General features: G+C 38.7%; 2 protein-coding genes across 4 annotated transcripts in view; one reads left to right on the top strand and one right to left on the bottom strand.

Annotated features, from left to right (window-relative positions):
• LOC146624750 (polypeptide N-acetylgalactosaminyltransferase 10-like) overlaps positions 1-26,306 on the top strand; it is a 91,611-nt gene extending 65,305 nt beyond the window's left edge. For all 3 annotated transcript variants that reach the window (XM_085364112.1, XM_085364113.1, XM_085364114.1), the window contains 6 exons: positions 5,365-5,482; positions 19,911-20,018; positions 22,112-22,333; positions 23,950-24,066; positions 25,548-25,697; positions 26,142-26,306. In XM_085364112.1, the coding sequence (XP_085220238.1) occupies positions 5,365-5,482; positions 19,911-20,018; positions 22,112-22,333; positions 23,950-24,066; positions 25,548-25,697; positions 26,142-26,306 (880 nt within the window). The remainder of the gene's footprint in view (positions 1-5,364; positions 5,483-19,910; positions 20,019-22,111; positions 22,334-23,949; positions 24,067-25,547; positions 25,698-26,141) is intronic.
• Positions 12,923-14,233, bottom strand: LOC146624751 (general transcription factor II-I repeat domain-containing protein 2-like). Its single transcript, XM_085364831.1, has one exon. The coding sequence runs from the start codon at positions 14,231-14,233 to the stop codon at positions 12,923-12,925; it is 1,311 nt and encodes a 436-aa protein (XP_085220957.1).
• Positions 26,307-26,598: the final 292 nt, after the last annotated feature.

The raw sequence follows: 26,598 nt of genomic DNA, 5'->3' as shown, positions 1-26,598 counted from the left end.
TGAGAGGTGAAAAAACATCTTCATATTCATTCATCCATCCATCATTTATCCAATTGGCTCACTTTAAATATTGACAACACTTTTTCCCTTCTGTATTTAGTAATGATGTACAGACATTTTTGTCTCTTACATTTATGTTCCCAAAATCCGTGCTCTCACACATCAGATGCTGCACTGGAAGTCAAACCCTCCCAAGAAGACACTTCACTGGTGCACTGCAGTGCTCATCTAACTATACAGAATATAGCAACAGATGAACTGAACCGTATGCTTAGTGGTTCTCTTATGTACGATCACACTGTTATAGAACAGCGCTTCACGAGTGAGAACATCTAGAGACAGGTGCCAGATGCCCATTTGTGATGTTTTTCCCTTATGAATATGTATAATCTGTGTTTTGTAGGTTTGGGACACTTTAACAACCACAGGAAACAATTTTTGAGGCTTTATGTTTTCGACTTGTCTGTCCCCTTCTCAGGAAGTCCTCAAGGGAGCTTCTGCAAGTTTGGCTCAAAGTTTCACTTGGACACAAGAATGAAGTGATTAGATGAACTAGAAGGATAACTAATAACCATTAGAATAACTCTGCTTAAATGTCAAAAAGTCAAGGTCATTGTGACCTCACAAAATACCGTTTTAGATGTTAAATGTAACATGTTACACACATGCACAGACATGCATGTAAAATGCAATTTGACTGGTTGGCATGCAGCAGCTTTTTGGTAATTCTGCTTTTATGACTGGAGCAAAACAAAAAAAATCCACTGGTTTCCCCTGCTGTATGTTGCCAATGTGTCCAAATGTGACAGTGTGAGAAAGAAAGATGTGTTTCTGAGGATAATTGTGACACGACAAAGTGCTGAGCTTTCTTAATTAAGACAGAAGCTGAAATTAGACTGGCAACTCCGTCTCAGCTCCTTTGCTTCACTTTGTCTCAGCTGTAATTAAGTCCTTACCCCCACATTTTTCCACACTGACTATGCTCATATTTACATTGATGTGGATTTAGACCAATGGTTTGGAGCAACACTTTTTTTTCAGGCAGCGTTGTGTAATTTGAGTTTTTTTTTCCTTCTTGCCCTGTCGGATCAAACAGAATCTCTTAAATCTTGATTGATGTAGGCGTAAAACACTGTGTAAATAACTGTGTAAAACACCTTTTTTATTAATCCCTCTAATATAGTCAGTGTGTAGAAGACTGGTTATATATTGGGCTAAAAAGTATCATCATATCATATCATCTGTGATATGATAAATCATGATATGTAAGTCTTTGAGACTCGAGGCTGTTTAAAGGTCAAATATAAAGTAATGCAGAGAGAATCCAAACAATTTCCGCTTGACCAAACACTTAGTGTGGGAGGCTGGGTCCACGACTCAGCATTTTGAGTTTATTTTGTTTTTTTGAGTTTATTTTGTATTTCTGGTGGTTACATTGTGAAGTTCTTGTGTTATTATTCTATTTAGTGTTTAGTTAAGTTTTGGTGTAGTTATGTTTCTTCTCTGTCTCCTTGTTTATGTGTCTTTTCTGTTTTCCGTGCAGTCTGTCATGTGTCTCATGTCTGCGTGTTCCATGTTGTCAAGCTCATGTTGTCTTGTCTACGTCCCTTTCTTGTTCCTGTTTTATTGTGAAGAGTCTGGTGTTCCATGTTTAGTGCGTTTAGTCGTACTTCATCTCTGGCATTCAGGCTCATTTGTCCCCGGGTGTTTTCACTTCCCTCATTACCCTCCTGTGTATTTAAGTCCCCTGTATCCCTCTGGCTTTCTTGTGTCTTCATGCTCCTGCTCAAGTTCATGTTTGTGCTCTTGGTATGCCCCTGTTCAGATTTATGTTTATGTATTTGCCATAGTTTTCATGTTTAGCTCTAGCTTTTTCCAGTTTAGTTTAGCTTTTGGTCTTTGCCTTAGTTCACCATTGTCCAGTTGATTTCTAGGTTTTACTACCAGCCTAAATAAATGGCTCACCTTTTGTTACCCTTTTGTTTTGTCTTCCATACGTATGCTTTTGGATCCGCTCCTCAAACACATTGGCCCACCTGACTGTAACACTTGGTGAACACGGGGAGGAAAAACACCCATTTAATAGGAAGAAACCTCTGACAAAGTAAAACATGATAAAACAGCAATTTAAAAATCTAGTTGATTGTTTTTGGCCTGAAACTAACATGACAAGAGAGGGTTGACAGCATTGCAATAGACAACAAATGTCCCAGGACAAAAAAGTGATTGTGCAGGGACAGTTTCCAGGCAAAATATTCTTATGCTGATAGGTTTTTGTGATTAAAACAACAAAAGGGGAATTTAGAGACCCAAGAGGCATACCAGTGTTTTTTAGGAAGCATCAAGCATCAGGTGACCTTGATGTGCTGGCCAAAGCAGGGATGGACCGAGTAAACCACCAAGTTTTCAGTATTTCGTTTAATATTGCTGTCATTGAGAAAGTAAATTGGAAAATCTGTTAATTTTATTACACTGCACTTAGGCATTCGTTTATCATGTGTGTGCATTGTGGAGCTGTGAGTGCTAATTTAGGGTAGCGTGCCCCACAGAGGGCACAGGAAGCATAAATGTTTTCATCACGCCAAATGGTTTTTATTTTAATTTTAAAAATGAAGGACCGTAAACAAGCTGCACGAGTGTTAGAGGCAAACCCGACACAGTGTGCCCAGAGTAATTATGATGTGTTAAAGACATTAAACAGTGTTGGAGAGGAGTACAGAGATTTCTGTAATCACTGCTTATTCATTCATTTAATTATTTTCACCCTTGAAGAGGGAAAACTGCAGAAACCTGGCTGTTATCACCAAGGGACTCATATCTGTGCTCACTGCTCACGAGGTATGAGAAGCCCTAGAGTGTTTCTCACCGCTGACAGTACAGTAGCTGCACTGTTTGCCTTTAATTGATCCTCCTCAGGGACGACTTTGGCAAGAGCAGACTACCTGCTGGCTCACTCACCTCCGATTTCCACCTGATGAAAAGCTTGTAGCTATGACAACCTGCGTGTACCCGCGAGTGTGTGTGCTGTGATATTTCTGCAGTGAAGTGGACCGCATCTCGTTTGGGGGATAGAAAGATGAGAATGATGCGCTTCAGTGTTTGATTGATTTAGTGCTGCACCATTTGGGGTCAGGTGTTGAGTGGAAAGTTGTGGGTTAAAGATCGGATCTAGTTGGTGAAGTTCTTCACAAGAAATCTGACGTACTCTTGTGTTTGTGTGCCTACCTGCTGCCCCAGTTTTTGTGCCTCAGGTGTGCAGCAGCAACAATCATGTACAGCAGCCACATAACAGCTAACAAGTCTCGCGCTTAGCAGCACAGATCTTGACACAGCAGACAGAAACCACAGTGCTATAGTGGGTTAATTGGTTTTGTACTGTGCAGAGCATCTTCATTTTCTGGTGAGAAATGGGTGCCACTTGGAATACATGCACTCTGACTTACTGTCTGTATTCCTCTGAATATTCTCACTCGTTTTATTTTTGCTTCCAAAAGTCATATACCATTGAAAGCAATTACCAGCTTAGATGTTTTTTTTCTTCAAGGCCACAAAAACAGACTTTATGTGATTTTGGTCCAAGCACTGTTGGAGCTGTTTCAAAACTGTCATTTTCTCCTTATATTCTGTTAGCAGGTGGATGGTGAGCTTCGAGCCATTATACTTCTAACAGTTCCATTTCCGGTGTATAATTTGTTGACTAGGTTGCTTAGTTTTGCATTAAAAAATCTTGTGTAAATGTCAGAGTTCATGATTCCCATGAATACATACATACCAACACCACTGCAAGAAAAGCAGCTGTAGATTTTGCTCTAAGGGTGGCCTGAAGGGTGAAGGAGGGAGTCAGTCTGGTTGAAAACCTTCTCTAGACTCCACAAGAAAACTTTTAATGCCACATTCAAGCATATTAAATTTCCTTTACCTGTCCATTGTAGATTTAATTCACTATCAAGTTAGATGCTGAACTTTATTCATATTAGAAGGATGCATGTTTTCCTATACAATCAACTCTTTTTTTTTCTTCCAAAGCATGTAGTTTCATTTTTTAAAAAGTGTTATTTTGTAACAGTTAAAGATGGAGCTGGTAGATTTTTGTTGGGAGTGGGTTAGGGTTAGGACAGGAATAGAAACGAGTTTATCAGAGCAAGAGCTCTGGTTGTGAACTTTGGAGACAACGTTAGTGAAGTGAAGCTGAGTTGGTCTGGACATGTGCAGAGGAGGGATAGTGGATGTAATGCATAGAGGATGTTGAATATGGACCTGCTAGGCACTGAGAAGGTTTATGGATGTATTCCTTTTCAACCTGTATGTTTTATAACCATACCTGGACTTGTAGCCAATGTTCCCTCTAAGCTGCGCACGTGCTTGCGCACTGCTGGCACGGTCTCTGCGAACAGAAAATCTGCGTTGTGCACACAAAAAAAATCTAATCTGAATTGAAATTAAGATTAAAACTTTAATAATTCTGTTTTGCGGTGTTAGTCAGTAAGTGACTGGCTGCTCATTAAAAGTAAGGAAAACCCTCGAAAGCACTCTCCACTGTGAGAACAAACAAAACCAAAAAAAACCCCAACCCTTTCCTATTGGTTGAAAAATGTGCCATGTCGACCAATCAAAAAATGAGATGTGAGAGATTTGTGACGTTTAGCGCAAATCTTGTGTAGTTAGTGTGTAGTGTAGTCAATAGTTTTGTTGTGTGTGTCAGAACAATGAGGCGACTGCTGAATGTTACAGGTGTTACAGCAGTGATACATCTCCTGTTGTCAGGCCTGCAGGTTTCAGGCTGTTGTTCTCCTTTATCTCATAGTGGACAGAAATGATTTAATTTGTGTGGCATCAGACTTGATGCAGAACAGCTGATTGTTCTGTAAATAATTTGAAATGTTTGTTTAAAAAAAGTCTTGGCTGCATTTTTAAGTAAACAGCTACAAAAAACTCAGTTACTTTTTTGAAGAAGTAACTATATAATTAATTGCCCAACATTGGTCATTATTTACTGTATTTTGCATTAAATAGAGCATTGACACGTGTAATACACGTCTTTTAACCATGTCATTTTACTCAACAAAGCTGCCCTAACTGACCTTAAGTACCATACTAACCTACACATTATTCATGAAACGGGTCTGAAGTAGCGCTGTATTTATATGCACTGTTGATAACATGTTTGTCATTTTGAATAAATCCACACTTCGCCTCACACAAAAGGTAGGGCTGTTAGATTTGTCTGTTTAGATGTTGTCCTTGGCAGGATTGATATTACTGTGATGCTTCTACTCTTTATGGATAAGTGAGGGGTTTTAAGTAAAAGCTGTTCACGAAATGCAACGCAAGCAGTGACTGTTTGTGTTACATTGGGTCTTTTAGGTCACCAGTGATGGCAGGTGGACTGTTTGCTGTGGATAGAAAATGGTTCTGGGAGCTGGGAGGATACGACACTGGTCTGGAGATCTGGGGAGGAGAGCAGTATGAGATCTCCTTTAAGGTAAATATGTATAGATAATATTATCCATTATATTATGTTTTTGACGTTAAATTGAGGATGTGAAGCCAGATTATATTCTTGCCTGTAACCTGTTTGTTAATGGTTCTGTATGGAGCCACTCTGCCATAGTTTTAGCCTTTCATGATTACATCAGTTCAAAAAAAAAAAAATTAAATAAAAGATTGCCTGCAAATTAAAGGTGTTCCCAGACAATGTTATAATCCTTTCATTGCCCTCCGGCAAATCTATAAAATACTAAACTTTTTTTTTTTCAAAAGGACCAAGGGAGTTGTTTTTGTTCTGGCTTTGGGGGTCAAGCTGAGAGTGTATTTCTAATGTTTCCTTTTAACTCTTTTAAACACGCTTCAGCCACATCTTAACAAGCTCAGACAGCACTGAAAACACTCGTAATGCCTATTTACTTTTATGTCTACTTTAGCGTCAACGCTGTTGACAGAGGGGGGTGGTGGAGGTGGTAGGAAGATGTCCACGGGAGTGTTCTTCTCCTCTCACCAAACATTTCTGTGATCAGATTCATAGTAGAAGAAGACAGAAACACAGAAAATCCCTTTGTGTTTCTCAGAACCAGATAGAACAAATAGTTGTGCACACATTTATAACATCAGTATGTTTCTCACACCAGCTCAGTGAATCACTACACCAGTCCAGCCATTATTATTATTATTATTATTGTTATTATTGTTATTATTGTTGTTATTATTATTATTATTAAAGCTTAAAGTTTGCATTATTAGAAGTATGGTCACTAGGACCGATGAATTGGTGCAAAGCACAGACTGTGGCCTATAAAAGATGTGTCCTGTGTTTGGAGGCTTTCATTTAGCTGTGTATCACTGCCAACTTATGGAACGCCAGGACTGCCATAATGAATTAATTAAATACACCATTAAATAATTAATTAAATGTGGCAATAATTAATTAAAATTGGAATTAATTAATTAAATAAATAGTTATGACACATGTAATTAATTAATTATTGACACATTTAATTAATTATTTATGTATTTCACATTTTAATTAATTATTGACACATTTAATTAATTAATTATTGACACATTTAATTAATTATGTATTTCACATTTTAATTAATTATTGACACATTTCATTAATTATTGACACATTTAATTAATTATTTAATGATATATTTATTTATTTCATTTTGGCAGTCCTGACGCCTGGCTCTCATCATGAAATAATTTTATCTGTCAGCCTCACCCATCAAACTCAGGGGGCGGGGTTAACGCTGATCGAGTCAAAACCATTGCTTTGGCCTGGTGGCCATTGTTTCTAGCACACAACAACCGGCATGTGGAAGCTAACAGAACTGAGCTTTGAAAAACCCTGTTTGTGTGTTACCAAATACCGTTTTAATATTTTTTTAGCCGAGAATGTAGTGGTTTAATCTTCATGTGTCTGGTCGGTTTGTCAAGATACAGCCTCTTTGCAAAAGTGTTTCGATGATTTCGGAGATGTCTGCCCAGTCTCACGGCAAAGCGTGGGATAGACCCGCTCGCCTCGCAAGCAATCCCACCGACAAAGCGCAGGCCCCGGTACACAGCTGTAGTAACCCCCGCTGACTTCTTTTACTGAGGTTATATTTATCGATGTTTTATTTCCTGATGTTCTTATGTGTCCTACGTGTTTCAGTCGCCAATTCTGAATTATAACTAACATTAAAAACATGTTTAAGGAGGAGAGAGAGCAAATAAATCTGTTTAACATCTGATCTTTGGGTTTTTGTTCAGTAATCAGTGTGACCTGTGTATAAACACATAAAAGAGATAACGTTGGTGTTTCCGTCATGTAGTAACTGCTGGCTTTAACTGTACAAAGGTTGTTCGACACTATGAAACACATACAGACTTCATGATGTTCGGCTAATATTTTTATTGTGAATATTAATCATGCTGACCTCGCTCTGTACACCACGCAGCGAGGTCAGCATATCCACGATATCCTCAGCTCCATGAGTTAACACAAAGTTTCCCAGCTGACTATCTAACTGCCAACTATTCCAGAGACGTGAAAATATACAGCATAAAGAAAAGTGTAAGAGACTCAGCAGCAGATTAGAATAACAGTTATACATTTAATAAATCACCAAATGAATCCAAGAAACGAGCAAACCTGTTCCGACAATTTGAATTTGTATTCCCTCAGCTGCAGACTCGCTGCTGTTTAAATGTTTGAAAAGGAAGATTAGATATAAACAAACGTCAAACATAGACTCAGTCTGCCTTCACATTTGATATGAGGCCAGCACGTATAGTGGCCTCAGCAGGCTATTACTGAAATACACGTGCTATATCATAAACTATGATATAAATAGGGAGGTCCTATTAACATGTTTAGTTTTAAAGGACACCTTCCTGCCTTTAGTCTCATTCATGAGCAGTATTAGTTTTCTTCTAACATCCAGAAGTCTGCACAATGTGTTTCATAGTTTGTAACAAGCCTTTGACAGGTAAACATAACATGACCGAAAAAGCAAAAAAAAAGAAAAAAAAAAGAGAGAGAGTGTTGACATAAGAAGAGAAAATTCTCTCAATTATGGAGACAGACAAATGGTTCATTTATGTTTGATGTGTGTTTATTCCTCCCTAAATATCGTCGGTGAAGTTCGCCATGCACGTCAGATTTTCCTGCGCATTTTTATACCTCTGCCAACAGAGAGAGAAAAAAAATCACATTCTAACAGACAGCTGGTGCTTAGAATACAGTTGAATAACTATTAAAAAACAGATGATATTTAGATGATAGTTCAGTCTAACACATGTGCCAGTGAACCATTAAACGTCTGTGAAACTATGCAGTTATGAAACGTAACTTTAACCTCAGCCAAACCGATTTGCTCAGTTGTAAATAAAACAGCGAAGTAAACGTGACCCGACAGACAGAACCTGAGTGAATGAAGTCCAGCGTTTAACCACTGAGAGCTAAAACTCAGCTGAGGTTTGAAAGCTGTGTGCCGGTGATTGGACATCAGCCGCTGATAAAGCTGGCTCGCCTATAAAGTGCTCTGTAAGGAAACGAGCTCCAGCAGCTCTGCGCTCGGGGAAAACACTATATTTACTTATCTTGTGCAGAAAAATGCGCTGACATTGCGTTATATCGAGCACCGGCTGCCCAGTTAAACTGTGACTATCACCAGGTAACTAGGCGTGTTTCTTGAATTAGCAGCAGGTGTTAAACAGCTGACAGATGAGGAGGAGGATGCATGCAGGTAAACTGAGGGTCTGTTGAGCTGATCGCTGGTTTCGTGAGAAAAATGTCAGCTCGTTCTTTATGTTACAGAAGCACAGAGACACAAGACCAGGCGGAAAGAGACGATCGTTCAGTGAAAATGAGAATCTGCGAATGCAACATGTGGAACACGGAGAGTGGAATATGTAAACAAACCGGTTAACGTAACCCCCTCGGTGCACTCTGCATGCTAACTGTTAGCAGAGCTAGTGAAATCTCTGAAAACATCTGAGCACTTTTGCAAACATGTTCTATGTTGACAACCTGACCAGACATACGTCGCGACATTCGCGGCTAAAACACTGTTAAAAGTGTAGCTGGTGACAGAAAAACGGGGTATTTTAAAACTACACCACCACCATTGCTGCTTGTGATTTGATCTGCATTCTGGGATAACTGGCTGCCCCAAGTCTACACAAGCAATCGATTTTCTAGGATCGACCTGTTTTGACTTACTTTGCACGGCAACCAATCAAATGTTAGAGAAGCTGCATGGGCAGCGTTAACCCCGCCCCCTGAGTTTGATGGGTGAGGCTGACAGATAAAATTATTTCATGACGAGAGCCAGGCGTCAGGACTGCCAAAATGAAATAAATAAATATATCATTAAATAATTAATTAAATGTGTCAATAATTAATTAAATGTGTCAATAATTAATTAAAATGTGAAATACATAAATAATTAATTAAATGTGTCAATAATTAATTAATTACATGTGTCAATAATTAATTAAAATGTGAAATACATAAATAATTAAATGTGTCAATAATTAATTAATTACTTGTGTCATAACTATTTATTTAATTAATTAATTCCAATTTTAATTAATTATTGCCACATTTAATTAATTATTTAATGGCGTATTTAATTAATTCATTATGGCAGTCCTGGCGTTCCATACCAACTTGGTTGTTTTGGAAACAGAAGTAAAGTGAGCTTATTTTCATGAGCAAAAATCACTTGGAATAACTGAACATGAGATATAGAAATTAACGTATTTGGCGATTAGACTCAATTACACATGGCATAGCAGAACAAAATCCCAGCAGTTACAGGATTTACGATGGTGGTGGTGAAGATGAAGACTGAGGCTTGGGCGGAGCTCTGACTGAGGTGCTTGTGGAGATGGGTTGCATGAATGAGAGTTTGAAAGGGAGAAAGAAATGAACACACGCAGAGCCTGATTGGCTCAAGGGCAAGGAGATGATTGGACTAAAGCGGGGCGATCGTGGCTCAAGAGTTGGGAGTTCGCCTTGTAATCGGAAGGTTGCCGGTTCGAGCCCCGGCTTGGACAGTCTCGGTCGTTGTGTCCTTGGGCAAGACACTTCACCCGTTGCCTACTGGTGGTGGTCAGAGGGCCCGGTGGCGCCAGTGTCCAGCAGCCTCACCTCTGTCAGTGCGCCCCAGGGTGGCTGTGGCTACAATGTAGCTTGCCATCACCAGTGTGTGAATGTGTGTGTGAATGGGTGGATGACTGGATATGTAAAGCGCTTTGGGGTCCTTAGGGACTAGTAAAGCGCTATATAAATACAGGCCATTTACCATTTACCATTTAAAGTAATGATGACTGTGTTGAGATTGACGGCGTGGGAAAGTGGTAGTGATGTAATGAACAGAAAGCAGCTTAACACCCAGGAAAGCAGGCAGATGACTGATTAGGGAGCTTCCTTAGTGAATTTACGCATAAGCTTCATTTAGTATCAGAGTAAGTTCAGACCACGGTAAGTTGAGCCACTCGAGTGAAAGAGAACTACTTTCGGCTGCCCCTTTAGACACAAGGCATCACCACAGCGGGTAGCTTCTTTGATTTATCCCATCTTGATGCAACCCCAAAGGTATTTGTGTCTCCTCCTGGGATCAAAGCAGTTTTCTTTTCCTTGTTAATTGAATGTGTAAACCAATCACTGAACTGGACCTCTTGATTTTGTTCATGTTTTCATTCACATTTTTATCAATTTAATTATAAAAATATAACTAATAAAACATATAGTCTTTAGATACACTATATATTATGCTTTTGACTACATCTGCATCTGACTAAGCTTAGCACAAAAGTAAGGACATTTGTGTTTGGTTGATTAACACCAGTCTAATTATCCTTAAATGGTACCTCATTTGGAAAATTGCATTTGTGGGTTGAGAAGCAGCTTTGAATATGTGGGTTGCACCCATGAAAAACTTCAAATCAAAGATTCTATTGACTCCTGTTGGGTGTCATTTACTGGATTGGATTATTGAACTCTTAAGAAACAAGACATACTGGCAATTTACAAATGTTTTCATTTATTTATTCACTCAGTAGCATCTGGAAGAAACATTCACAGCCACAACAGCTTGGCACTTCATCCTCATGCTGGTCACAGATTGCTTTTGTCAACATTTGTCACAAGTCCGCCAATGTTTTCGTGTGAGTTACAGATTAGAAGCACCGTTACTACAAAGAAATAATCAACCAAACACATATTTCTGTCCTTTTTGTGCTGTTTATATGCCCATAATTTTTAAAAATAACACTAAGACACTGTATAGTTTCTATGAAAGGTGAAAGCATCTACAGAATCCTCAACATTGTGTGTACCAGGCTGTAAACATGCTTTTTTTTAATCTTGATTGAGTTGGGTGTAGTACCTTGGGAGTCTGAAATGGGGAGACTTACCTGCTTTTGGAGCCAGCTGTAAATGGCCATGTCAGACAATGATTCTTTTAGCGCTTCTGTGCTGGCCTTATCTTTTAACTTAAGGTTTACTGGTTAGAATTAGATTATAGCAATGCGCTCATTTGTCAAAATTTTTGGTTTCTGACTCCAAAAAACAATGATAAGAACAACCGTCTGGGGTCTAAATTTCAAGAAACCAATGGGTGAAGTCACTGTAGGTATATAAAGTTGTGAATATAAGAGAAGGAATTTGCCCAATGCTTACCATAAATGACAACACTATACAAAATAAGAAGATGAAGAAGAGGAAAACTGATGTACGGATGTCTGGGTGGAAATAAAATCGGTTTCTGAATGACTGATTAATTCCAAAAACCAAGGTCACCTATACCTGGATACCCATGCGTCATGATGCAAAAGTATAATCCATTTTTAAAACTATAATATGATGGATTGTACTGCAGTTGAGTGTCTTTAGGTCTGAACAAAAGGTGAGGATTAGAAGCCGGGCATGTGAAACAAATGATAGGCCTAGACCAGGGGTGGGCAAACTTTTTGATTCGTGGGCCACATTGAGTTCTAACATTTGACAAATGGGCCGGAACAGGAGTAGATAGATGGCATGCTTTGAAAACATCACCTCATTGGGGGAAAAATACACATCTTGGGATATGGAGAAAACATGTGCTTTAATTTCATTTTTTTTAAATGAAGAAAAGCATTACAATAAAATCTCTGACTTCGAAATGAGCCTTTAAACACTGAAAATCAAATAAATGAAAATTTTATTTTAAAGCACTGAAAGTTCTGTTATCCTTCAGGATATCACATCACTCTCCTCCTAACTTTTTTTTTTTTTTTTTTTTTTTTTTTTCCCAAAAACGGTAGGAGATGCAGATGTACTTGTCCTGTTCCTTTTATTCAATTTGTTTCCCCGGTGCCAAAAGTCAACAACGACCAGTGCAAGAACGAAACAGTTGCAGCAAGTCAGTCTGTGAAGCGTTATATTTGATCTGCGCGCACTGTTCATTTTAACAACGTGCGTGTTGTTGGTCTCCTTTTTTAGCCAGCGCATCAAAGTCTGGAGTTAGTTTTGTTGTGGCGATTCTCAGGATTGATCTGAGGTGTAGGTCTGTTAACTTGGATCTGTGGCTGGCTTTGTTGATGTTCATGACGCTGAATGTCTGTTCACACACGAAGGTAGAGCCGAACAAAGCCAACATCATCTGCGCTTTTCGCCTTAGATTTGGAAACGCGGCATCATTGAGTGAAGCATAGAAGTCATTTAGTTTCAGAGAGCTGAATTTCTCTTTTAAGGCAGGGTCGGACTGAAGGTCGATGAGTTCGAGCTGAAGCTCCTCTGGAGCTGTTTCGGGGTCTTGTGACAGAGGAAAGGCCACCAATTGAAGTGACTTGTCAATTTTATCGAAATCCAAAAACCGACGGCAGAATTCTCCGTGCAGTGCATCCAGTGACTCACTGTATTTCTTTACTTTTGCTCCGGCCTCTTTCAGCGTGGCTAGTGAGTGAATGACTTGTTCAAAATCTGCCTGGAGAATAAAGCCAGCTTGGATTTGAAGGCTTTCACGTTTGTGTGCATGTCATGCACAAACTGCTCCTTCCCCTGCAGTTTCACGTTGAGCTCATTCAAGTGTGAAAATATGTCCGTAGCAAACGCAAAGTCACACATCCAGCTCTTGTTGCTCAGCTCAGGAAATTCATCAGTCTTCCCCTGCCGCTCCAAAAACACGCCAATCTCCTCTTTGAGCTCCCACACTCGTTGAAACACTTTGCCCAAACTCAACCAGCGGACACGGGAGTGATAAAGCAGGTCCTGGTGATCCGCATCAGTTTCCTCCAGGAACGCAATGAACTGACGGTGCTGAGGTCCCCGTGCGCGTATGAAGTTGACAAGTTTCACCACAGGATTCACAACATGATTCAGCTGTAACACTGATTTACATAGAGATTCCTGGTGGAGGATGCAGTGGAGGAAAATCACATCCTGGTCAGGGTTTTCATCTTTCACTTTATTCTGGATTCTCCTCAGCAGGCCAACGTTTTTTCCCGTTAAATTTGGAGATCCATCTGTGGTGACGTTAACAAGCTTACTCCAGGGAAGCTTCATGTTTTCGATGGCAGCAGACACTCGTTCAAACAAGTCCTCTCCCCGTGTTTGTCCTTTCAGAGACTCCATTGTCAAAAACTCCTCCGTTATTTCAAAGGTTTCGTTGATTCCTCGGATAAAAATGAGGAGCTGAGCAGTGTCTTTGACATCATTGCTTTCATCCAGTGCTACAGAATAAAAAGTGAATGACTTTGCCTTTTTGTTTAATATGCTGGTGATATCTTCATCTATTAGTTCTACACGGCGAGTCACTGTCCGCCGTGATAAACTGATTTTCTCAAATTTGTCTTTGGTCTCCGGGCACAAAATACCTGCTGTCTCTACCATACATTCTTTTAAAAACTCGCCCTCTGACAGTGGTTTGCTGGCCTTTGCTATTTTGAATGAAAGCATAAAACTGGCCTTGGTACTTGATTCTTGAATGGCAGTTTGACGGTGAAAAAAACTTTGCTGAGCCTTCAAATTAGCTGCCAACTTCTCAGCAGCAGATTCCCGTTCTTTTGTTGAGAGCTTGCTAGCATAATTTGTGTGCTTTGTGGCAAAGTGACGGCTAATATTATACTCTTTAAAAACCGCCACAGTTTCTTGGCATATCAGGCAAACAGCAGATGATCGGTGTTCAGTGAAAAAATATTTAGTTGTCCACTCCTTTTTGAACACTCGACATTCTCTGTCCACTTTCCTTTTCTTGGGTCCGCTCATCTTCATAGAGGGGCGGTAGGTCACAGGGTAAAGTGCAAACGTGGAGTAATAGGCCTACGCCGCTTCACCTCAACAAAGCCAATATATCTAGAGTCCGCCATCTAGTGAGGAAACATCAGAATTGCAGGGGAAATAAAACATTAACAAGGTTAATTTATTACATTTTTTTTTCAAGTTTGGCGGGCCGGATCAAAACGTTTAACGGGCCGCACGTGGCCCCCGGGCCGTAGTTCGCCCATGCCTGGCCTAGACTAATGCCATCAATGGCCCAGGGCTGAGCCTGGTGAGAACAGCTTTTATGTTTTAATACAGTTTTCTGTCTAACTTAAGTAATCATTAAGATAATACCCTTTACCAAGGTTATTATTTTGGTCAAGATTATCACTATTAATTTTTCCTATTAGCGCATGCCTTGCTGTGCCTCTTAAGTCTACTTTATATGCTCAGATATTCAATTTGGTTTCCTTTTTATTAAGATCCCCATTAGCTGATATAGTGCAGACAGCCAGTCTCCTGAGGTGAGAAGATTAACAGGCTCTCATACTAATCCTTACAACCAAACTGCTGCTCCCACAGACAGCCGGGCCCTGCTTGCATGTGAAACACAATTACTTTACTCAGTGGTACAGTTAATCTAAAGCTCCATCCTGGTGACAGCGGTGTGGGAACACCAAGCATTTCCAGCTCACACACCAAGATAATGTCAGAACATAAAGGCCCAAAGAGCAGAAGCAATGTGACCTCACAGGGAGGGTGAGAGGGACAGTGCAGGCATAAAACCAACTGCGGAGTCTTTATATTGCTTCGGACGAGCTTCATTTATGCAAACATTTGGAGACAGAGCTGCTCTGGAGGCAGAAATAATTAAACCTCCATGGATGGAGCCAGAAAAGGGGTATTTGTTCAAAGAAAACATTTGCCAACTTCCAAATAGTTGGCAGGGTAAAACTTTTCTAAAAACATAAATTGAAAAAAAAATGTTTTTAAAAGAATGTTATTTCATATTTATGGATTTAGCGCTGGATGGACATAGACAGCTACAGACTAACTTTTCTACCCTTGCCTGTGATAAAATCATCTTATTGAAAGAATAAAAAGTACACTGGCTTTCTGGTTCTTGTTTCCACGGCAACATCATCAAATAATATGTATTTGCTCATATTATGTTTGATGTGGATTTTTCCCCTTCCTGCTTATTATAGTTTTTTTTATATTGGTCTTTGGTCAATTAAATTTACTTGTGATTTCAGAAAATCACAATAAAAGTCAACTCAAGGGATGAGATCTATAATATAGACAGAAATATAACTCATCCCTTTGGGGAAACACGTCGTGATAGATAGAAATAAAATAATAAACAGGACAAACTCAAACTTTGGAACAGAGAAAACGTACAGCTAATGGATGGAGAGTAAGAGAAAGGAAGAGATGGAGAAGTGCTCAGGATGCCCTGTAGCAATCTATAGTAGGCCTGCAAGGTAATAGTTCAGGTGACCCTGGTCCAGCCTCTAGTTGGTTGAAGAATAATGTCAAAAGCTGATGTTCTGTTTTGTCTGCTCACTGTGAGGTTTTCAGGATAAGATTGGGCAAATTTAACTTGATTCTGGTTTTGACAAGAAGCTTCTGTTGGGGAACTAGCTCTCTTTCTAGGTCTTCTTAAGACTCTTGCTGCAGTGTTTTGGATCAAGTGAAGGCATTTCAGAGTGCGTTTAGGGCAAGCAGATTACAGTTGTAACAAATGCTTGGACTAGTTTTTCAGCATTACCCTGAGACGGGATGCTCCCATTTTTATAACGCTGTGCAGGTTTAAAAAAAAAACTAAAAAACAAAGAAGCTGTGTGAGTGAAAGGACAAATCTCAGTCAAAGACTATTCCGAGGTTCCTCAGCATGCCAAGGTAATGCCATCCAGTGTAAATCTAGTCCAGGTGTCACGCCAGACTCATAAGGCATCTCATAAAACATCCTGTTGAAAGAAAACACTGACACACACACACACACACACACACACACACACACACACACACACACACACACACACACACACACACACACACACACACAAACAAAAAAACCACACAAGGTCAGTCCATTCAGATTGTTGTTCTAGTCCCAGAGCATTAAAATGCAATTGATGCTATTGTATACTGACTTTAGATTTAGTGCTGCGAGCATTTTGTTAGATCATTATTATTCATGCAGTGGAGGCAAAACACATGACCAGGCCACTGAAACACAGAAGAAAATCAAACTGTATGCATTCATGTTTTATTTATTCTTGGACACGAGTACAGACAGCTCAAGTTCTTGTTGCACTTTAAGTCAGTGCTGGATTTTTTTTCTTGCAGCAACATATTTTATTTATGCATTTGGAGTGAATTCAGTGGTTCTGTAGTTTCTTTTCTTGAACTGAGCTGTGAACACTCATGTGAGCAGAGAGACTCTAGCTGTACTAGAGTGACAGTGATAACAGCACAGGGTCATGAGAACTTCATGCCTGGACGATATATGAGTTTAATGTTACTTGGACCATGAAACACATTTTCATGTGACGAGATTACACGCCTCATTAATGAAAGTCGAGCTGCTATAGAGGAACATTAACTGGCCTGATAGCGCTTTTTCTTTGTAGATTTCTAGATAGTCAGTGGTTTTGTCTTATTGTTTTAATGTCTGTAAGCTTAGTCTGCAAGTTTAATTAAAATTTGAGCCCCGAATGTGTTTAACCTCCTAGGACCTGGCGTTCACATATGTGGATATCACATTTTGGGTTATTTAGACCAAAACAATCAGTTTTGCTCTACAAGGGCCTGGTATCCACTTACGAGGACATTATGCTGCTACCGTTCTATCTAAATTTTATATGAATATCCTCATATGTAGCTCTCATTTTTCTTAGAAACAAAAATTAGGAAAAAAGAAAAATCTGGCAATTCTTTATTTTTACATTCATTGGGTCCCAATCAGCCCAAATATCAAAGAGAGATTAAAAATGCATGCCATGGAAGAGTTCGGTTCTTAGGAGGTTAAAGTTTGAACCTGACATAGAGTAGGTTTTATGTTTTGGCTTGAGCTTGACTGTTAATTCCTGCCCTTGGAAACGGCAGTTGGCAAAACAATTAAACATGTTAATGTTTAATGAACGTCTTCATAATGAAAAGCAAAATACAACTTTCAAGCCATGTGTGCCAAGGTTTATGTTAATTGCTTTCAGAACCTGAAATATTTACCTTTTGTTGCCAACCAGATTGTCAGTTTAATATTTTTAGACTGTCAGAATAATTCAAAGTATATCAATAATTCACTGGCACACATTAGTGTCTCAAAGTTAAAACCCAACACAAATAGATTCATGTCTTTATGGCGGTTCCTACGGGATAGGTATTTCATCTACTTGTATTGCAAAAGCGATATTAAAAACTGCTAGAAGAAAAAAAAAGTGTTGCTATGCAGGTACTGCTAAAAATCTCATAGAGCAGCCCGTAGAAAATGATTCATCCATTGGAAACCAAAAATATTTTTAATGTATTTTAATCACTAAAAATCCTTGAATAATAATCAAACTTGTTTGAAGTTAAACACTAAACATTCCTTGAACATTTGGGATTCAATTACCGGCTTCTATTTTTCCTTGCCTCCTGTAAATTCACTTAAATTTTATTTGTTCGGCACCAAATCACAAGAACAGTTGCCTCAAGGCAGTTTTTTGCAAGGTAAAGACCGTACAGTAATTCAGCTGCAAACCTCAGAGTCAGACAATCCCCAATGAGCAAGCATGTGGCGACAGTGGGAAGGAAAAGCCCCCCTTTGGCAGGAAGAAATCACCAGCAGGCTCAGGGAGGGGCAGCCATCTGCTGTGACCAGTTGTGGGTGAGGGGATGTAGACAGGACAAAAAATAAAAAACTCATAATCATAAGGTGAGAGTGAGGTCACTTCAAAATCCACATTTCGAAAAATGTTTTTCCTCACATAATCTACAGTTTGTGTATGCTAGCTTATTGATTTTGGTTCTAGACCAGGCCATATGAAAAGCTGTGCAACAATAAAAACATCTGGCAGAATCTCAGATTTGCACATGGTGCTTTGATCCACCAGCAAAGGTAATTCTGTTTTTGCTCTGTTTTATTTTGATTTGCTTAAAAGTTTAGTTTTCACTTCCCCATAAGTTGCTGGCTAGGTTTAAGAAAAGATCAGCTTTTTGTTTATTACATAAACACCTTAGCAGCATTAACATTAACTTTGAAAAAATCCATTAAATAGTTCATTTAAATGTAACAGCAAGAGATTCTTTAGAAGCATCCATATGTGACATGTTGCTACTGAGACATGTCTGAGTAATACCATAACTCAGTGCCAAAGGACACTGTGCATATCTTTGAGATGCCTGTGGGTTTGATGAATTGACAGCACTTGATGACTTGGAAGGACAACTAGCTGATATTTCAGTCTTCAGCATTTGAGATGCAATCTGCTCTACGTTCCTCTATAGTTTCAATGTTATCATCTCTGCAGGGTGGGAGCCACTGAGCCACACATCTCAGGAAACTACAGAAAAAAAATTCTTTGTATCTACACATCTACATATGAACTGCTGTGTAGTAATAGGTTTACAGTTAGAGATCGGCTCAGTTCATTCAAAGGGTTTGCCGCGATCCTTCAACGATTTAAAAAACGCAAACTAATGAAATGTATGTCTGTATAACTAGAAGTGATGTATAAAACATGTTCTTTTCCTTCGCTCATGTCTAAGTTGTCAAACTTTCCCCACGTTTAGCCTGTTTAGTCTCATATTAGCAGACTTTTTTGCAGGACCAGCAGCACCAAACCACTCTTTCTCTCTGCCTCTCTCTTTGGCTGTCTTCAAACTTGTGTTGATAGTATTTACTTATGTTTCAAATGAGCTTCTCATTTCTATTCATTTAGTTTTGCTAAAACAAAACCCATTTTCCATCCTGCCTGCTGAATTTAAGTCTTTCTTTTATTTCTCGCCCCTTTCATAGCCTCCCTTTCTTCTCATGGTCTGTTTTCCTCATTGAAAGCCAAGTAAGCAAATCATCACAGTTGCCTTTGTTATTGCTGGAGGATTAAAATGAAGACACACTGTTGAATGTCTCTGTTATGTCAGATAGACAGCTAAAAAGAAAAAGAAGCAATGATGCTTTGTTTTTGCTTCAGACAACACTTCAGACAAAGGTACTTAAAAGCTATTAAAAAAGTAACAAAAATGTTGTTTTCCCATAAAACGGCAGACGTTTTAGTAAACCAGTTGTGTTTTTTGAATACCAACAATATTCTAATAGTGTCGTAACATAAGCATTGTATCAGTGATTTGTCAGAAAGACCTTTTCTCATCTGGTCCTCCTTCTTAGGTGAAGTCAGGTCACCATCTTGGCATAATTTGTTTTGTGCCCCCTGCCTCCTCTGCTCTGTCCTCTCATCTTTATTACATCTTCTCTCTCCTGTTGGTCTCCCAGGATTTATAAGCCTCTTCGAATCACTGTACCTTATTCCTCCTTTTGCTCAGCCATCAGTCTTCTGCTCATCTCTGTCGTCATCTCCTTCCTTCACCTTGCTTTACCTTTGTGCATCTCTTTGAATCTTAAAATGGACAAAGCTTCTAAACACCATAAAGATTCATCAGATGAAAGTATTCTTTCCCTCTCTTTGTGTCTCTGAAGCTGTGGATGTGTGGTGGTCGGATGGAGGACATCCCTTGCTCCAGGGTAGGACACATCTATAGGAAGTATGTCCCCTACAAAGTGCCTGGTGGGATCAGCTTGGCAAAGGTAATTCTTCTCACTATGTGCAGTGGATCAGTGATGGATTTTCTGCATACTATAAAAGCAAAATACACAGGCTCTAACATTACTTCTGATACATTTAAGTCATAGAGCAACAATTTATTGTATTCTATAAACTAGTAGAGAACTAGTCAATGAGATAAAAAGCCTGATCAATTAAAGAAAATCCTTTTTTCCATTCCAGGAGCTCCTTTTTTCATTTTTTAAAAGACTAATAATTCTGATTTTACTGAATTACAGTAGTATATGGTAGTATAATGCTATAATATCCTAAGGAGTACTAGAAGGAGTATTCAATCTGGATTATGGTGCATCCCATCACATGCTTGCTCACACTCACCACCCCCTACCCTTTAAAAAAATTCTTATTGTTGCCAGTAAGATTTTTAATAAGGAATGAATGATTAACTGTCAACCAGCATGCTTCAAACAAGAGTAAACATTTAGGTAAACAGATTTTTGACAAACTAGTGTTTTGTTGTATTCACACTCAGGGTTTAAAAGCAATACAGAAACATGATTTTTGGATCTCTGCTAATTATGACGTTATATGGAAGATGGGATGTTTTTAGTAGATATGTGTATGTGTAAGTGTGTATTCATAAAAGTACAAACACACACACACACACACACACACTGTAGCAACTTCTGTGCCTCTGAAGTCCACTGAGCAGTGAAGCTGAATGCATCCCTGCCTTTTAAATGAACCTTTAGCTAATTAACCCCAATAAACAAGTAAACAGAAACATACATTAACCCTGCATGTAAACACACATGCTATACATTTGCATGCACACACAGAGTGGTGCAGGGTTTGTATTTTCTGCATCCTCTGCTAAGTACACTACTCTTTCATCTCAGTGTACTTTACAGTCTGCTCAGCATTCACTCATAAAAGACCACCAGGCAAGAGGCAGAAATATGCAGGGTATCCACTATCTACAACTTATAGCCTTTCCAGGTGCTACTGTGAAGAATGAGCTTAAGTTCTTTTGTTATTTTTTTTTCAGCACCTACACAGAATAGGAAATTGTCTAAAAGTGCTTAATCATCTGAGGTGTAGCCAAACACCATTCATTATGTATGCCTCTGCTCTCAGCCTGAAACATGGCTCGGTATAGCTCAGTGTGTAGCTGAAAGTAACTGGCTTTGTTTTGTTTTTCTGAGGAACAGTCTCTAACTTAGCTTCATTGAAATGTTGATGTCCCTGAATCACCTGACCCTTTACATAAAAGCGGATAGTTCTTTTTTTCCCGTTTGTTGAGGTATCATTTCAATCAAAGCTGAATCAAAGAGAGCACTCTATAGGTCAGTTTCAATATATGTAGCTCAAATACAATGGTCAAAAACGGCAGCAATAAAATGCCGTTGTCTTGGCAGATTCCTAGAGACAAATATACAGTAAAAAAAAACCCCAGCATACTAGGTAAACATTCATATAATTGGTCTCACTGTCAGGAACTAAAGGACCTATACTAGGGTACTTGTTTGCAGGTGGAAACACAGACAGCTTCAGAATCCATTGACACAACACATAGTTGATGCATTAAAGCAGTGGTTCCCAGCCTTTTCTGTGCCACGGACCGGTTTATGCCCGACAATATTTTCAAGGACCGGCCTTTAAGGTGTTGCGGATAAATACAACAAAATAAAACTAGTACCAAAAAAAAAAGAAGGTTTATTCATAACACACGTGAAAAGATGGAGGAAAACCGAGTTAACAATAAAAACGATAACAAAATAATGCTGAAAACCGTTAAAAACCCTGAAAACCATACATTTCACACCTGAGCCTCAACTGTCGCGGCTCGGTACCAAACGACTCACGGACTGGTACCGGTCCGAGGCCCGGGGATTGGGGACCGCTGCATTAAAGTATAAAGCCACAACAAATTGAAGAGAATGGGAATGTTAAAGTTTGCATTACTCATAAGTGGACCCTTAAACCTTTTTTATGACTCCCATTATTGATAATGTGTTAGAGGTTCCTATTGTGTGAAATTTGAATTGTCTGCTAACAAAAAACTATTTTAAAGAATTAATCCAACCATGTGAAACTCCTTTTAACTTGATTTCAGAATCTAAAACGTGTAGCAGAAGTTTGGATGGACGAATACGCAGAGTATGTGTACCAGCGTCGACCTGAGTATCGGCACCTGTCTGCAGGTGACATGACAGCGCAGAAAGAGCTGAGGACCCGATTAAACTGTAAAAGCTTTAAGTGGTTTATGAATGAAGTGGCCTGGGATCTTCCCAAACACTATCCACCAGTAGAACCTCCTGCTGCTGCTTGGGGAGAGGTAAGAGCTGGATTAGTTCATGAAACTGCTTTCATATATGTAGAGAAATTAAATAAATAGATGTATGCATAGAGATACAAACTAAAAAATAAATGAAAAAACACATCTGGAAAGGTTTTTGTGTGTACAATGAATATGGAATCGCTAAACTGAATACATGTCTGCAGTTAGATGTCATAATAAAAAATAATAAATACATTTTAAAAAATCTGTGAATCCAACTTTGTTCCCATTGTGTTTTCATAATTCCAGAGACTATACAGGCATAGGGTATGTTTCGTGTTTGATTTTTCATTTAGAATCCCGGACAAGCCCCCAATTGTAACCAGCTGGCTCAAGGAACATGACTCCACACAGTCACATCCAGCTGCACTTGGTCATACATGTGTAACATGCCTCTGACATCTGCTGCAAAATTCCCTATTTCTCCAATCCATTAACTCCCCTTTAAATAGCCGAGCATCCGCCTGTAGCCACAAAGGGAATATTTACTAATCACTCACCAATTTTTGTACGCAAACTATTTGCTGAAAGTAATTAGCTCAGAACCTGGATGCTAAATTGTATTCTGCTGCTATAAATAAATTCAAATAGATATATTATATAATACTGCGGTGTGTAGCTCAAATAAATCATTTAGTATCAGAAAACAGACAGTTAATGAGCATGTTTCAGTTGTGCTGCAGAGAATATTTTCGTGGCAAAAGCAAGATGAATAATTATATCAAATCAAGATGAAAATTATTACAAAATGTATGAAAATTAACTCTGCGTAATGAAAAGGTCAAAGTATTTTTCCAGCTTTCTTTTGAAAATATCGTCATCTTCTAGTTCCCTGTTTGTTGTCTGGGAATCATGTTTCATGCCTTAGGGCTCTTTTGCTAACTCATTTCATGGAAAGAAAAATTAGTGTATTCACAATATTCAGATTCTGCTCTCAATGTACCCAAACTGAAGCCACAGAAGTAAAGCTGTTGGAAATATGAACAACTCTAGTTACCCTATCCTATGATCAGCCAAAGCCAAAAATAATTTCTTTTAGGAACAGATTACCAAAGTTTGAAATTTTCAACAGACTTAACAAAAATCTATAATTTCACTGTAAAATTTCATCATGAATGTATTATGTGACTGTAACAAGTTCACGAAAAACTAGCTTAAGGCAGGAAAATCGTTTCTACTGGTTTCAACTTGTAATGTTTTGAGGGTTTTTTGATTTAAGAAAAATAGATTACTGATAAGAATTGTTAAAAAGGTATAAAGGATTGAGGTACGCGCTAAAGAATTCTCAGTGGTATAAAAAGACAAGAAACAGTGATGAAACACGTTTGCAATAACACACTATTTTTTAGTATTTTTAACAAGCTGCAATTCCTATCGGTGCCTAGTTACACTCCTGGAAGGCAAAAAATGCCTCCAAGCCTTTACATGTGAAGTGCACAAAAAAGAACTTAAGAAAAAAGATAAAACTGAAAATCAATCTGCTGACTACAGTCAGTGTATGGATTTACTTGTGTAGGACTAAGAGCGGAGATTATACTGTGTATTGTAATCTCAGCATGTTTATGGGTTTCTGGTTTATGTCAGTTTATCATAGTTATATATGTGCTTTTCAGATACAGAATGTGGGCAGTGGAATGTGTATGGAGGTCAAACACTTTGTGTCAGGGAGCCCCATCCGCTTGGAGAACTGTGTGAAAGGCCGTGGTGAGGTGGGGTGGAGTCACGGACAGGTAAGGGCACCCTCTTAAATGAGCTTATTGGGTTTTCAGTTCATATCCTAAAGCCTCTGAGATGATGTTCTAGCAACATGATGGGTTGTTAACAAGCTGTTTTTTTTTCAGGTAAATTATTTTCATTTGTTTTCTTACTTTAGTAGCATGTTAATGAAAGTGTGTTTTTACCAACAAGGTATATTAAGGAGGAAAAAAAAACTAAACAGACAGACAGAAAGTGGACCTTTTTAATGTCATGCTATTCATTTTTAGCCAAACCCTAATTGGGCTAAATTAAACAAACAGCAAATAAAAAAGAAAATTAACAGGTGGAGAAAAGACGTCGGTGTCAAAATAATACTGCAAAAGAACGATCATTTGTCCCATTATTTAAATTGTTATATTTGAATTACATTTGGCCCTGTCATTTTTATCCTATAATTGTACAAAATTAAGTCTAATCACTTAATTGAGATACATTTTAATAGTACTATTAATTCAATTCAATTCAATTTTATTTATATAGCACCAAATCACAACAAAAGTCACCTCAAGGCACTTCATAGATACAGAGAAAAACCCAACAATCATATGACCCCCTATGAGCAAGCACTTTGGTGACAGTGGGAAGGAAAAACTCCCTTTTAACAGGAAGAAACCTCCAGCAGAACCAGGCTCAGGGAGGGGCGGGGCCATCTGCTGCGACCGGTTGGGGTGAGAGAAGGAAAACAGGATAAAGACATGCTGTGGAAGAGAGACAGAGGTTAATAACAGATATGATTCAATGCAGAGAGGTCTATTAACACATAGTGAGTGAGTGAGAATGAGTTACCTCATTCTAACTTTTGCAAAGTGATATGCTTCCCTGTGGAAAAACAGCTTGTTTTTTCAAAACTTCTAATTAGAATGTGGTGACCAAATGTGTACAGTTATCACATCCATAACATTTTGCAGCTTGTATGGTCATAGGGTGCAGTCCATATGTTTTAGGATGGCAAAACATTTTTCTTTTAATATCAAAAGTTCAATAAAAATAAAAACTGGATTTGATTCCAAATGTTGAACTTGGATTTGGTAACAGATCATAGGAAATGAACTCTTAATGGGTGAGACAGTAAAAACTTTAGTGACAAAAGGAAGTGATTCATATGTGTACTGTATATCTTAATTGATTAAGTGTACTGTGGTTTTGTACAGCATTACTACTAAAAAATGTATCATCATCCACAAACTTATGGACCTGAGTGTAAATGTAACCTCCAACTATTTGGGCTAGATCGATTGAACACTGATGTGGAGAAACTATTGTATAAATCAAATAAATCCAAAATGCTTATTTTATCGGCTTTACTATCTCTACACCATGTAACACTGCAACACTACCATAATAACCCCAATTTCAACAAGAAAATCAATCTGACAGAAAAAAAGGTAGAAATTTCACGTAGACAAAGGAAGGACAGTCAGATGTTGTTACAGCTCAGATGTGCTCCCTGCAGGTGTTAACATTTGGCTGGAGGGAGGATATCCGGGTGGGTGACCCCATACATACAAGGAAGCTGTGCTTTGATGCCATCTCCCACAGCAGCCCAGTCACCCTGTATGACTGTCACGGCATGAAGGGAAACCAGCTTTGGCGGTACAGAAAGGTATGATGAACAGAAATAGAGAAATTCTAGAGTTCACTGCTTGTAGAAAATTAGTGTATTTACTAATTCATCCTATTCAATGCTCTCCAACTGTCCTGGCCTTAGGAAGGTTTTATATTTGTTAAAAAGTCACCAAAGTAAAAATAAAAAAATAAATAAAAATTGAAATGTCAAGTATTTCAGTGTGTGCCTGGTAAAAGGTCGATAGACACTTTAAATTTTGCAGGAGCAAAGTGTAACATCCTGCCGGTAGTAATGCGTACATATGCCATATAGAACACCAACAAGTTTGAGAAATAGGTTTAATCGTTGTGGAGTATAAGGCTTTAAAATGTGTATTAATCACAGAGTATTAGATTTTTCTCTTTGTATAAAGAAGGAAATAAATGTCCTGTGAAGAAGTTAGCTTCTTGTATAATATGTATATGTTTATCTTTCCTCCAGGATAAGAGTCTGTATCATCCCGTCAGTAACAGCTGTATTGATAGCAGTCCGAGTGAGCGGCGAGTCTTCATGAACACGTGTGACCCTGCCTCTCTCAGCCAGCTGTGGTTGTTTGAAAGAACCAACACCACTGTGCTGGAGCACTTCAACCAGGGCACCAACTGAGCTTACTGAACAGTGAGATGACACGTCTTCCAAAAAGAACGATCATGACTCAAAGGTCATCTTTGTTCAAGTGAGTCTTTCTGAGGGAAGAGATGTTTGATTTTGTTTTGAAATGGACAAATTACTTTGCTTTTTAATTTCTCACACTGTTACTGTAGTGGCCTGAAGACTCGTGAAATTATTGGTAGTACATTTTAGAGTATACTTTTATGTTAAAAGTGGTCCTTGCCTGGCTGATAAACATAAAACACCATACAGGGTTGTATGTGTTGCTTCCAGTAGTTATGTTTGC

The sequence above is a fragment of the Diplotaxodon limnothrissa genome, linkage group LG10 (assembly GCF_057381915.1).
Source record: "Diplotaxodon limnothrissa isolate DT_005_m linkage group LG10, D_limnothrissa_male_GT1.1, whole genome shotgun sequence".
In the NCBI taxonomy this organism is placed as follows: Eukaryota; Metazoa; Chordata; class Actinopteri; order Cichliformes; family Cichlidae; genus Diplotaxodon; species Diplotaxodon limnothrissa.
Note: the sequence above shows the minus strand (reverse complement) of the source record. Positions and strands in the feature narration are given on the sequence as shown.

What these genes read in the sequence shown, in the direction of transcription:
- LOC146624751 (XM_085364831.1), bottom strand. Translation starts at nt 14,233, where the DNA reads ATGAGCGGACCCAAGAAAAGGAAAGTGGACAGAGAATGTCGAGTGTTC.